The sequence below is a fragment of the Boleophthalmus pectinirostris genome, unplaced genomic scaffold (genome assembly GCF_026225935.1).
Source record: "Boleophthalmus pectinirostris isolate CB_2022bp ecotype Guang Dong unplaced genomic scaffold, ASM2622593v1 HiC_scaffold_7, whole genome shotgun sequence".
Taxonomy (NCBI): Eukaryota; Metazoa; Chordata; class Actinopteri; order Gobiiformes; family Gobiidae; genus Boleophthalmus; species Boleophthalmus pectinirostris.
In genome coordinates this window covers 42,029,450-42,041,487 of record NW_026571473.1, presented here as the reverse complement: position 1 = coordinate 42,041,487, position 12,038 = coordinate 42,029,450, and the positions used below count along the sequence as shown (strand labels likewise).

The 12,038-nt window shown below is 47.2% G+C and overlaps 1 protein-coding gene across 5 annotated transcripts in view; it reads left to right on the top strand.

The window, feature by feature from the left end:
- The window catches only part of zc3h3 (zinc finger CCCH-type containing 3), a 32,085-nt gene extending 20,510 nt beyond the window's left edge, over nucleotides 1-11,575 (top strand). For 3 of the 5 annotated variants that reach the window (XM_055165319.1, XM_020930846.2, XM_055165317.1), the window contains exons 5-11: nucleotides 53-271; nucleotides 2,888-3,055; nucleotides 3,701-3,767; nucleotides 6,761-6,892; nucleotides 9,105-9,229; nucleotides 10,472-10,689; nucleotides 11,237-11,575. In XM_055165319.1, coding sequence (XP_055021294.1) covers nucleotides 53-271; nucleotides 2,888-3,055; nucleotides 3,701-3,767; nucleotides 6,761-6,892; nucleotides 9,105-9,229; nucleotides 10,472-10,689; nucleotides 11,237-11,283 — 976 coding nt within the window. In that variant the 3' untranslated portion in view covers nucleotides 11,284-11,575. The remainder of the gene's footprint in view (nucleotides 1-52; nucleotides 272-2,887; nucleotides 3,056-3,700; nucleotides 3,768-6,760; nucleotides 6,893-9,104; nucleotides 9,230-10,471; nucleotides 10,690-11,236) is intronic. The other 2 variants (XM_055165318.1, XM_055165320.1) reach the window with 2 other exon arrangements.
- The last annotated feature ends 463 nt before the right edge of the window (nucleotides 11,576-12,038 follow it).

Genomic DNA, 12,038 nt, shown 5'->3' with positions numbered 1-12,038 from the left:
AGGACTAAACCAGGACTAGACCAGGACTAAACCAGGACTTTTATGATTTCAGGAGTTTCCTTCAGAGCCGGCTCCGCCCCGCCCTCTCTGGCCCCGCCCTCTCTGGCCCCGCCCTCCTCGGCCGCGCCTCCACGTCGCCCTCTATGTGCTGGATCAGAGGTTCTCTTTACCGAGTCTCCGCCAACAGACTGTCCAAGGCCCCGCCCCCTCGCAGGTCTGCAGGCCCCGCTTCCCTCTCACCCGCGAGCTCCGCCTCCAGACACCTGGCCAGGTAAGTGCCACAGGAAGTAGAAATGAACTAAAGCGCGCGCAGCCACAGTCAGACAGGAAGTGAGCGCGGACGAGCCCGGGCTCCACGGACTCTGGCCCGTCCAACGAAACCTACGTAATGTAACTATGGTTCTATGAATCCTCCTGAGCACCAGGGGGCGCTGCTGAGAGCAACGACACCAAAAGAGTGAAACGTGTGACGCCGACGACCTGAGGTGATCTAGTCCCCGTCGCCCGTGACTCTGGTCCTACAGAATCTTCTCATGGAACGATCCTGAGTCTCTGGAACAAGCACGAACCCTCACCGAGAAGATCCCAGAGATCTGAGAAGATCCCAGAGATCTGAGAAGATCCCAGAGATCTGAGAAGATCCCAGAGATCTGAGAAGATCCCAGAGATCTGAGAAGATCCAGGCCCAGAGGAGGAGGAGAGACCACATGTGCGGGTGAAGCTCGAGAGGTGGCAGAGCTGTGGGAGCGCCCCGCGAGCGCCCCGCGAGCACCTCGAACGCCCCGTGAGCACCTCGAGCACCTCGAGCACCCGCACAAAAATGCCCCCAACTGTCCCACCTCCAACCAAACCCTGACGATGAGGAGGAGGCCGAGGATGAAGCTTCACTCTGCTGAGGCCAGTTTCTGTCTCGTCTGTGGAGCGCGGACAGTTCGCTCCAACACCTCCACGACACCCGAACCAAACACCTGCCCAGACAGGGTCACAGGACGGTCCTGCCACTGACAGGGTCACAGGACGGTCCTGCCACTGACAGGGTCACAGGACGGTCCTGCCACTGACAGGGTCACAGGACGGTCCTGCCACTGACAGGGTCACAGGACGGTCCTGCCACTGACAGGGACAAAGACAGAACATGAGCAGGAACTCCAGAGGCGAGAACGAGAACGTCACCGTCACAAACACAAACCTCACATAAATGTTCTGAAAACACCTGAGACCTGTCACCGCCTTCAGAGCCAGAAAGAGTTAGAGTTAGGGTTAGAGTTAGGGTTAGAGTTAGGGTTAGGGTTAGATTTAGAGTTAGGGTTAGAGTTAGGGTTAGAGTTAGGGTTAGAGTTAGGGTTAGAGTTAGGGTTAGAGTTAGAGTTAGAGTTAGGGTTAGATTTAGAGTTAGGGTTAGAGTTAGGGTTAGAGTTAGAGTTAGGTTAGTTAGGGTTAGGGTTAGAGTTAGAGTTAGGGTTAGAGTTAGAGTTAGAGTTAGAGTTAGGGTTAGGGTTAGAGCTAGAGTTAGGTTTAGAGTTAGGGTTAGAGTTAGATTTAGGGTTAGAGTTAGAGTTAGGGTTAGAGTTAGAGTTAGAGTTTTAGGTTAGAGTTAGGTTTAGAGTTAGAGAGTTAGAGTTAGAGTTAGAGTTAGAGGTTAGAGTTAGGGTTAGAGTTAGATTTAGGGTTAGAGTTAGAGGTAGAGTTAGGGTTAGAGTTAGGTTAGAGTTAGATTTAGGGTTAGAGCTAGAGTTAGGGTTAGAGTTAGGGTTAGAGGTAGATTAGGGTTAGTTAGGTTAGTTAGTTAGAGTTAGGGTTAGAGTTAGATTTAGGGTTAGAGTTAGAGGTAGATTTAGGTTTAGAGTTAGGTTTAGAGTTAGATTTAGGTTAGAGTTAGAGTTAGGGTTAGAGTTAGGGTTAGAGTTAGATTTAGGGTTAGAGCTAGAGTTAGGGTTAGAGTTAGGGTTAGGGTTAGAGGTAGATTTAGGGTTAGAGTTAGAGTTAGGTTTAGAGTTAGGGTTAGAGTTAGATTTAGGTTTAGAGTTAGGGTTAGAGTTAGATTTAGGGTTAGAGTTAGAGTTAGGTTTAGAGTTAGGTTTAGAGTTAGATTTAGGTTAGAGTTAGAGTTAGAGTTAGGGTTAGAGTTAGATTTAGAGTTAGATTTAGAGTTAGAGTTAGAGTTAGGGTTAGAGTTAGGTTTAGAGTTAGGGTTAGAGTTAGAGTTAGGGTTAGAGTTAGAGTTAGGGTTAGAGCTAGAGTTAGGGTTAGAGTTAGAGTTAGAGTTAGAGTTAGGGTTAGAGTTAGAGTTAGGTTTAGGGTTAGGGTTAGAGTTAGATTTAGGGTTAGAGTTAGAGTTAGAGTTAGTTTTAGAGTTAGAGTTAGGGTTAGAGTTAGGGTTAGAGTTAGATTTAGGGTTAGAGCTAGAGTTAGGGTTAGAGTTAGAGTTAGGGTTAGAGTAGATTTAGAGTTAGAGTTAGAGTTAGGTTAGATTTAGAGTTAGAGTTAGAGTTTAGGTTTAGTTTAGAGTTAGAGTTTAGGTTAGAGTTAGGGTTAGAGTTAGGTTTAGAGTTAGAGTTAGAGTTAGGGTTAGAGTTTAGAGTTAGGTTTAGAGTTAGGGTTAGAGTTAGAGTTAGGTTTAGAGTTAGGTTTAGAGTTAGGGTTAGAGTTAGAGTTAGGTTTAGAGTTAGGGTTAGAGTTAGATTTAGGTTTAGAGTTAGGTTTAGAGTTAGGGTCAGGGGCGTCGGAGTTTGATTCTTCTGGTGTCGCTGCTCCATCATGAAGGAACATTCAGTGACTCCACCAGGTCACTCTGAGTCTGGACTTCAACATTTTGTCTCTTTGTCTGTCCCTGTCTGTTCCTGTCTGTCCCTGTCTGTCCCTGTCTGTCCCTGTCTCTCTGTGGCAGGTGCGCCCTCCTCCGCAGCCTGTCGGTGGCTCGCTCCTGTCGCTCGTCTCGCTCCTGTCGCTCGGGGCAGGGACAGTTCTGTATGTTCTACAACCGATTCGGACGCTGCAACAGAGGAACCTCCTGCCCCTACGTCCACGACCCCGACAAGGTGGCCGTGTGCACCAGGTACTACAAATACTACTACCACTACTACTACAAATACTACTACTACTACTACTACTACAGATACTACTACAAATACTACTACTACACTACGTCCACGACCCCGACAAGGTGGTCATGTGTACCAGGTACTACAAATACTACTACCACTACTACTACAAATACTACTACTACTACTACTACAGATACTACTACAAATACTACTACTACACTACGTCCACGACCCCGACAAGGTGGTCATGTGTACCAGGTACTACAAATACTACTACCACTACTACTACAAATACTACTACTACTACTACTACTACAGATACTACTACAAATACTACTACTACACTACGTCCACGACCCCGACAAGGTGGTCATGTGTACCAGGTACTACAAATACTACTACTACTACTACTACAAATACTACAAGTACAACAAATACTATTATAAGTACTACAAATTCTTCACAGACACTGAGTTGGAGAGCAGCCCTGTCAACTGAAATAAACAGAACTTTAGTCCTGGTTCAGTCCTGGTTTAGTCCTGGTTCAGTTCTGGTTCAGTCCTGGTTTAGTCCTGGTTCAGTCCTGGTTCAGTCCTGGTTCAGTCCTGGTTTAGTCCTGGTTCAGTCCTGGTTCAGTTCTGGTTCTGTGTGTGCAGGTTCCTCAGGGGTCGCTGTAAACAGGGAGATGAGTGTCCTTTCTCCCACAAGGTCTCCAAGGACAAGGTACCTCCTACCCCCTACCTCCTACCTCCTGTGTCCTACCTCCTGTGTCCTATCCCCTACCTCCTACCTTCTGTGTCCTACCTCTTTTGTCCTACCTCCTACCTCCTGTGTCCTACCTCCTGTCTCCTACCTCCTATGTCCTACCCTGGTTGTGGTTCTGACTGTGGTTCTGGTCCTGGTCCTGGTTCTGATCGTGGTCCTGGTTCTGGTCCTGGTCCTGGTTCTGACCGTGGTTCTGGTCCTGGTCCTGGTTCTGACCGTGGTTCTGGTCCTGGTTCTGGTTCTGACCGTGGTTCTGGTTCTGGTTCTGGTTCTGGTCCTGGTCCTGATCGTGGTCCTGGTTCTGGTCCTGGTCCTGGTTCTGACCGTGGTCCTGGTTCTGGTCCTGGTTCTGACCATGGTTTTGGTTCTGGTCCTGGTCCTGGTTCTGACCGTGGTTCTGGTCCTGGTTCTGGTTCTGACCGTGGTTGTGGTTCTGGTTCTGGTCCTGACCGTGGTCCTGGTTCTGGTTCTGGTCCTGGTTCTGGTCCTGATCGTGGTTCTGGTTCTGGTCCTGATCGTGGTTCTGGTTGTGGTCCTGGTCCTGGTTCTGGTCCTGGTCCTGGTTCTGACCATGGTCCTGGTTCTGGTCCTGGTCCTGATCGTGGTTCTGGTTGTGGTCCTGGTCCTGGTTCTGATGGTGGTTCTGGTTGTGGTCCTGGTTCTGGTCCTGGTCCTGGTTCTGGTCCTGGTTCTGGTCCTGGTCCTGATCGTGGTTCTGGTTGTGGTCCTGGTCCTGGTTCTGATGGTGGTTCTGGTTGTGGTCCTGGTCCTGGTTCTGATGGTGGTTCTGGTCCTGGTCCTGATGGTGGTTCTGGTCTGGTCCTGGTCCTGGTTCTGATGGTGGTTCTGGTCCTGGTCCTGGTTCTGATGGTGGTTCTGGTTCTGGTCCTGGTCCTGGTTTCTGGTGGGTCTGGTTCTGGTCCTGGTCCTGGTCCTGGTTCTGATGGTGGTTCTGGTCCTGGTCCTGGTCCTGGTTCTGATGGTGGTTCTGGTCCTGGTCCTGGTCCTGATGGTGGTTCTGGTTGTGTTCCTGGTCCTGGTTTCTGTGGTCCTGGTTCTGGTCCTGGTGGTTCTGGTGGTGTCCTGGTTCTGGTTCTGGTCCTGGTCCTGATGGTGGTCCTGGTTCTGGTCCTGGTCCTGATGGTGGTTCTGGTTGTGGTCCTGGTCCTGGTTCTGGTTGATGTTCTGGTTGTGGTCCTGTTCTGGTCCTGGTTCTGATGGTGGTCCTGGTCCTGGTCCTGGTTCTGATGGTGGTTCTGGTTGTGGTTGTGGTTCTGGTCCTGGTTCTGATGGTGGTCCTGGTCCTGGTCCTGGTTCTGATGGTGGTTCTGGTTGTGGTTGTGGTTCTGGTCCTGGTTCTGATGGTGGTCCTGGTCCTGGTCCTGGTTCTGGTTGTGGTTGTGGTCCTGGTCCTGGTTCTGATGGTGGTTCTGGTTCTGGTTGTGGTTGTGGTTGTGGTCCTGGTCCTGGTTCTGATGGTGGTTCTGGTTGTGGTCCTGGTCCTGGTTCTGATGGTGGTTCTGGTTGTGGTCCTGGTCCTGGTCCTGGTTCTGATGGTGGTTCTGGTTGTGGTCCTGGTCCTGGTTCTGATGGTGGTTCTGGTTGTGGTCCTGGTCCTGGTTCTGATGGTGGTTCTGGTCCTGGTCCTGGTCTGATGGTGGTTCTGGTTCCTGGTTCTGGTTCTGATGTGGTGGTTCTGGTTGGTTCCTGGTCCTGTCCTGGTCCTGGTTCTGGTTGTGTCTGATGGTGGTTGGTCCTGGTCCTGGTCCTGGTCTGATTGTGGTTCTGTGGTCCTGGTCCTGGTCCTGGTTCTGATGGTGGTTCTGGTTGTGGTCCTGGTCCTGGTCCTGGGGTGGTCCTGGTTCTGGTCCTGGTCCTGATGGTGGTTCTGGTTGTGGTCCTGGTCTTGGTTCTGATGGTGGTTCTGGTTGTGGTCCTGGTTCTGGTCCTGATTCTGATGGTGGTCCTGGTCCTGGTCCTGGTTCTGATGGTGGTTCTGGTTGTGGTTGTGGTTCTGGTCCTGGTCCTGGTTCTGATGGTGGTCCTGGTCCTGGTCCTGGTTCTGATGGTGGTTCTGGTTGTGGTTGTGGTCCTGGTTCTGGTCCTGGTCCTGGTTCTGATGGTGGTTCTGGTTGTGGTCCTGGTCCTGGTCCTGGTCTGGTTGTGTCTGGTTGGTGGTCCTGGTCCTGGTTCTGATGGTGGTTCTGGTTCTGGTTGGTGGTGGTCTGGTTGTGGTTCCTGGTCCTGGTTCTGATGGTGGTCCTGGTCCTGGTCCTGGTTCTGATGGTGGTTCTGGTTGTGGTTCCTGGTTGTGGTTCTGGTCCTGGTCCTGGTTCTGATGGTGGTTCTGGTTGTGGTCCTGGTTCTGGTTCTGGTCCTGGTCCTGGTTCTGATGGTGGTTCTGGTTGTGGTCCTGGTCCTGGTTCTGATGGTGGTCCTGGTCCTGGTCCTGGTTCTGATGGTTCTGGTCCTGGTTCTGGTTCTGGTGTTGTCTGGTCCTGATGTGGTTCTGGTTCTGGTTCTGATGGTGGTGGTTCTGGTTCTGATGGTGGTTCTGGTTCTGGTTCTGATGGTGGTTCTGGTTCTGGTTCTGATGGTGGTCCTGGTCCTGGTTCTGATGGTGGTCCTGGTCCTGGTCCTGGTTCTGATGGTGGTCCTGGTTGTGGTCCTGGTCCTGGTTCTGATGGTGGTTCTGGTTCTGATGGTGGTCCTGGTCCTGGTTCTGATGGTGGTTCTGGTTCTGATGGTGGTCCTGGTCCTGGTTCTGATGGTGGTTCTGGTTCTGATGGTGGTTCTGGTTGTGGTTCTGGTCCTGGTCCTGGTTCTGGTCTCTGGTTGTGGTCCTGGATGGTGGTCCTGGTCTGATGGTGGTCTGTTCTGTTCTGGTTGGTCTGGTTCTGATGGTGGTCCTGGTCCTGGTTCTGATGGTGGTTCTGGTTCTGGTTCTGCAGATGCCCGTGTGCTTGTTCTTCCTGAAGGGTCGTTGTTCTCACCCTGAGTGTCCGTACAGCCACGTCTACGTGTCCAAGAACGCACAAGTGTGTGAGCTGTTCCTGCGCGGATACTGCCCGCAAGGACAGAAGGTACTACTACTACAAATACTACAACTACTACTACTACTGTTCCTGCGCGGATACTGCCCGCAAGGACAGAAGGTACTACTACTACTACAAATACTACAAATACTACTACTACTACTACTACTGTTCCTGCGCGGATACTGCCCGCAAGGACAGAAGGTACTACTACTACAAATACTACTACTACTACTACTACTACTGTTCCTGCACGGATACTGCCCGCAAGGACAGAAGGTACTACTACTACAAATACTACAAATACTACTACTACTACTACTACTGTTCCTGCGCGGATACTGCCCGCAAGGACAGAAGGTACTACTACTACAAATACTACTACTACAAATACTACTACTACTACTACTGTTCCTGCGCGGATACTGCCCGCAAGGACAGAAGGTACTACTACTACAAATACTACTACTACTACTACTACTGTTCCTGCGCGGATACTGCCCGCAAGGACAGAAGGTACTACTACTACTACAAATACTACAAATACTACTACTACTACTACTACTGTTCCTGCGCGGATACTGCCCGCAAGGACAGAAGGTACTACTACTACAAATACTACTACTACTACTACTACTACTGTTCCTGCACGGATACTGCCCGCAAGGACAGAAGGTACTACTACTACAATACTACTACTACTACAAATACTACTACTACTACTGTTCCTGCTCGGATACTGCCCGCAAGGACAAGGTACTACTACTACAAATACTACTACTACAAATACTACTACTACTACTACTACTGTTCCTGCGCGGATACTGCCCGCAAGGACAGAAGGTACTACTACTACAAATACTACTACTACTACTACTACTACTACTACTGTTCCTGCGCGGATACTGCCCGCAAGGACAGAAGGTACTACTACTACAAATACTACTACTACTACTGTTACTACTGCGCGGATACTGCCCGCAAGGACAGAAGGTACTACTACTACAAATACTACTACTACTACTACTACTGTTCCTGCGCGGATACTGCCCGCAAGGACAGAAGGTACTACTACTACAAATACTACTACTACTACTACTACTACTGTTCCTGCGCGGATACTGCCCGCAAGGACAGAAGGTACTACTACTACAAATACTACTACTACTACTACTACTACTACTGTTCCTGCGCGGATACTGCCCGCAAGGACAGAAGGTACTACTACTACAAATACTACTACTACTACTACTACTACTGTTCCTGCACGGATACTGCCCGCAAGGACAGAAGGTACTACTACTACAAATACTACTACTACTACTACTACTACTGTTCCTGCGCGGATACTGCCCGCACAGGACTACTACTACAAATACTACTACTACAAATACTACTACTACTACTACTACTGTTCCTGCACGGATACTGCCCGCAAGGACAGAAGGTACTACTACTACAAATACTACTACTACTACTACTACTACTGTTCCTGCGCGGATACTGCCCGCAAGGACAAGGTACTACTACTACAAATACTACTACTACAAATACTACTACTACTACTGTTCCTGCTCGGATACTGCCCGCAAGGACAAGGTACTACTACTACAAATACTACTACTACAAATACTACTACTACTACTACTACTGTTCCTGCGCGGATACTGCCCGCAAGGACAGAAGGTACTACTACTACAAATACTACTACTACTACTACTTTACTGCTACTACTACTACTACTACTACGGATACTGCCCGCAAGGACAGAAGGTACTACTACTACAAATACTACTACTACAACTACTACTACTACTACTGTTCCTGCGCGGATACTGCCCGCAAGGACAGAAGGTACTACTACTACAAATACTACTACTACAAATACTACTACTACTACTACTACTACTACTACTACTGGTCCTGCGCGGATACTGCCCGCAAGGACAGAAGGTACTACTACTACAAATACTACTACTACTACTACTACTGCCTGCGGATACTGCCCGCAAGGACAAGTACTACTACAAATACTACTACTACAAATACTACTACTACTGCTACTGTTCCTGCGCGGATACTGCCCGCAAGGACAGAAGGTACTACTACTACAAATACTACTACTACAAATACTACTACTACTACTACTACTACTACTGTTCCTGTGCGGATACTGCCCACAAGGACAGAAGGTACTACTACTACTACTACTACTACTACTACTACTACAAGTCGTCCTGTTGTGTTCGATGTGTTTCAGTGTAAGAAAAAGCACACTCTGGTTTGTCTGGATAAAAACTGTTCCCGCGGCGACGACTGTAAACTCCAACACAAACAACCAATCAGACGCAGCGCAGCCAAGAAGCCCCGCCCACATGCAAAAAGGTCAGCACTGATTGGTCCAAAGTTTGTCTTGCCTAAAGACACAATAGCAGGGTCAGAGGAGAAACATTTAAAGAGACAGTTTGGTTTTTTTGAGTCACAAACATCCATCAACACAACTTCAGAGTAAATACTCCTCTGTAACACTCACAGAGTAAATATCCTCTGTAACACTCACAGAGTAAATACTCCTCAGTAACACTCACAGAGTAAATACTCCTCTGTAACACTCACAGAGTAAATACTCCTCAGTAACACTCACAGAGTAAATACTCCTCTGTAACACTCACAGAGTAAATACTCCTCTGTAACACCCACAGAGTAAATACTCCTCTGTAACACTCACAGAGTTCATACTCCTCTGTAACACTCACAGAGTAAATACTCCTCAGAGTAATATCCTCTGTAACACTCACAGAGTAAATACTCCTCTGTAACACTCACAGAGTAAATACTCCTCTGTAACACTCACAGAGTAAATACTCCTCTGTAACACTCACAGAGTAAATACTCCTCTGTAACACTCACAGAGTAAATACTCCTCTGTAACACCCACAGAGTAAATACTCCTCTGTAACACTCACAGAGTAAATACCTCTGTAACACTCACAGAGTAAATACTCTAACACTCACAGAGTAAATACTCCTCTGTAACACTCACAGAGTAAATACTCCTCTGTAACACTCACAGAGTAAATACTCTCTGTAACACTCACAGAGTAAATACTCCTCTGTAACACTCACAGAGTAAATACTCCTCTGTAACACTCACAGAGTAAATACTCTCTGTAACACTCACAGAGTAAATACTCCTCTGTAAACACTCACAAGAAATACTCCTGTAACACTCACAGAGTAAATACTCTCTGTAACACTCACAGAGTAAATATCCTCTGTAACACTCACAGAGTAAATACTCCTCTGTAACACCCACAGAGTAAATACTCCTCTGTAACACTCACAGAGTAAATACTCCTCTGTAACACTCACAGAGTAAATACTTCTGTAACACTCACAGAGTAAATACTCCTGTAACACTCACAGAGTAAATACTCCTCTGTAACACTCACAGAGTAAATACTCCTCTGTAACACTCACAGAGTTAATACTTCTGTAACACTCACAGAGTTAATACTCCTCTGTAACACTCACAGAGTTCTTTGTCTTTAACCTGTGCCCAACAAACTGAACAGCTGAAAGGTTTGACTCCTGCAGTGTTTAAAAGTTTGTTTTTTTCTTTGTCAGAAGCAGAGCGCAGACTCCAGACCCTGCAGCTGTTCACTCTTCCAGTCCTGCTCCACAGTCCTGTCCTGGTCCCAGTTCTGGTCCCAGTCCTGGTCCCAGTTCTGGTCCCAGTCCTGGTCCCAGTCCTGGTCCTCTTCAGAAGCTGCCGTCCTTCATCTCTCTGTGCAGTTCTCCAGAGGATCCTGACACTCCTCCAGGGGGCGCTGTGGTCGGCCGAGGTGACCACTGTTCTCTGTGTCCTGGTTTAGTCCTGGTTTAGTCCTGGTTTAGTCCTGGTTTAGTCCTGGTTACCTCCGCCAAGGAGGTTATGTTTTTGCCGGCGTTTGTCTGTTTGTCTGTTTGTTTGTCTGTTAGCAACATAACTCAAAAAGTTATGGACCGATTTTGATGAAATTTTCAGGATTTGTTGGAAATGTGAAAAGGAAGAACTGATTTCATTTTGAAATCCTGGATTCTGGATCACTTTGAAATTTTAGTTAACATTGTGGTAAATGGGGCCAAAAATTTTGTTTCTCAATATCTCCGTTAATTATTGACCAAACCCCATGAAATTTGACTCAGGGATGGACAATGGGATCCTCTTTCATATTCCAAATTGAAAGATACGAGACAGATATTTATGGAAAACACAATTGATATGAGAGGGACTGTCGTCCTTGGCGGAGGTCTGCGCTCTCTGAGTGCTTTTCTAGTTTAGTCCTGGTTTAGTTCTGGTTTAGTCCTGGTTTAGTCCTGGTTTAGTCCTCACGGTTGTTTCTGTTTCAGGGTGGAGTCTGCAGATCAAGCCGCGCTTTGAAAACCTGAATAGCTGAAGGACTTTGTGAACAGCTGAAGGACTTTGTGAACAGCTGAAGGACTTTGTGAACAGCTGAAGGTCTGAGCCTCAGGGATGTGCAGGTTTTGTGTTTTTAATGTTTAAAGTGTTTTTTTCTGATGTGGTAAAAACGTTTTTAAAACTGTTCAGATTTTTGAAAAGTTTGGTCTTTATCAAATATTTAGACTGAAGTTGTTGCATCGTGTTCAGCTTCAGCTTTAGCAGAGTTTTAGTGTCACATTGAAACATTTTCAGGTTTTGAGTTTCACAAATAAACACTGAAAATTTAAGCGAGTCTCTGTGTCTCTCCCAACCAGACTGTCCACTAGTACTACAATACTACAGTACTGCAATACTACAGTACTACAGTACTACAGTACTGCAATACTACAGTACTACAGTACTACAATACTACAGTACTACAGTACTACTACAGTACTACAATACTACAGTACTACAGTACTACAATACTACAGTAGTACAGTACTGCAATACTACAATACTACAGTACTACAGCACTGCAATACTACAGTATTACAGTACTACAATACTACAGTACTGCAATACTACAGTACTGCAATACTCCAGTAATACAGTACTACAATACTACAGTACTGCAATACTACAGTACTACAATACTACAGTACTACAGTACTGCAATACTACAATACTACAGTACTACAGTACACTAATACTACAGTACTACAGTACTACAATACTACAGTACTGCAATACTACAGTACTACAATACTA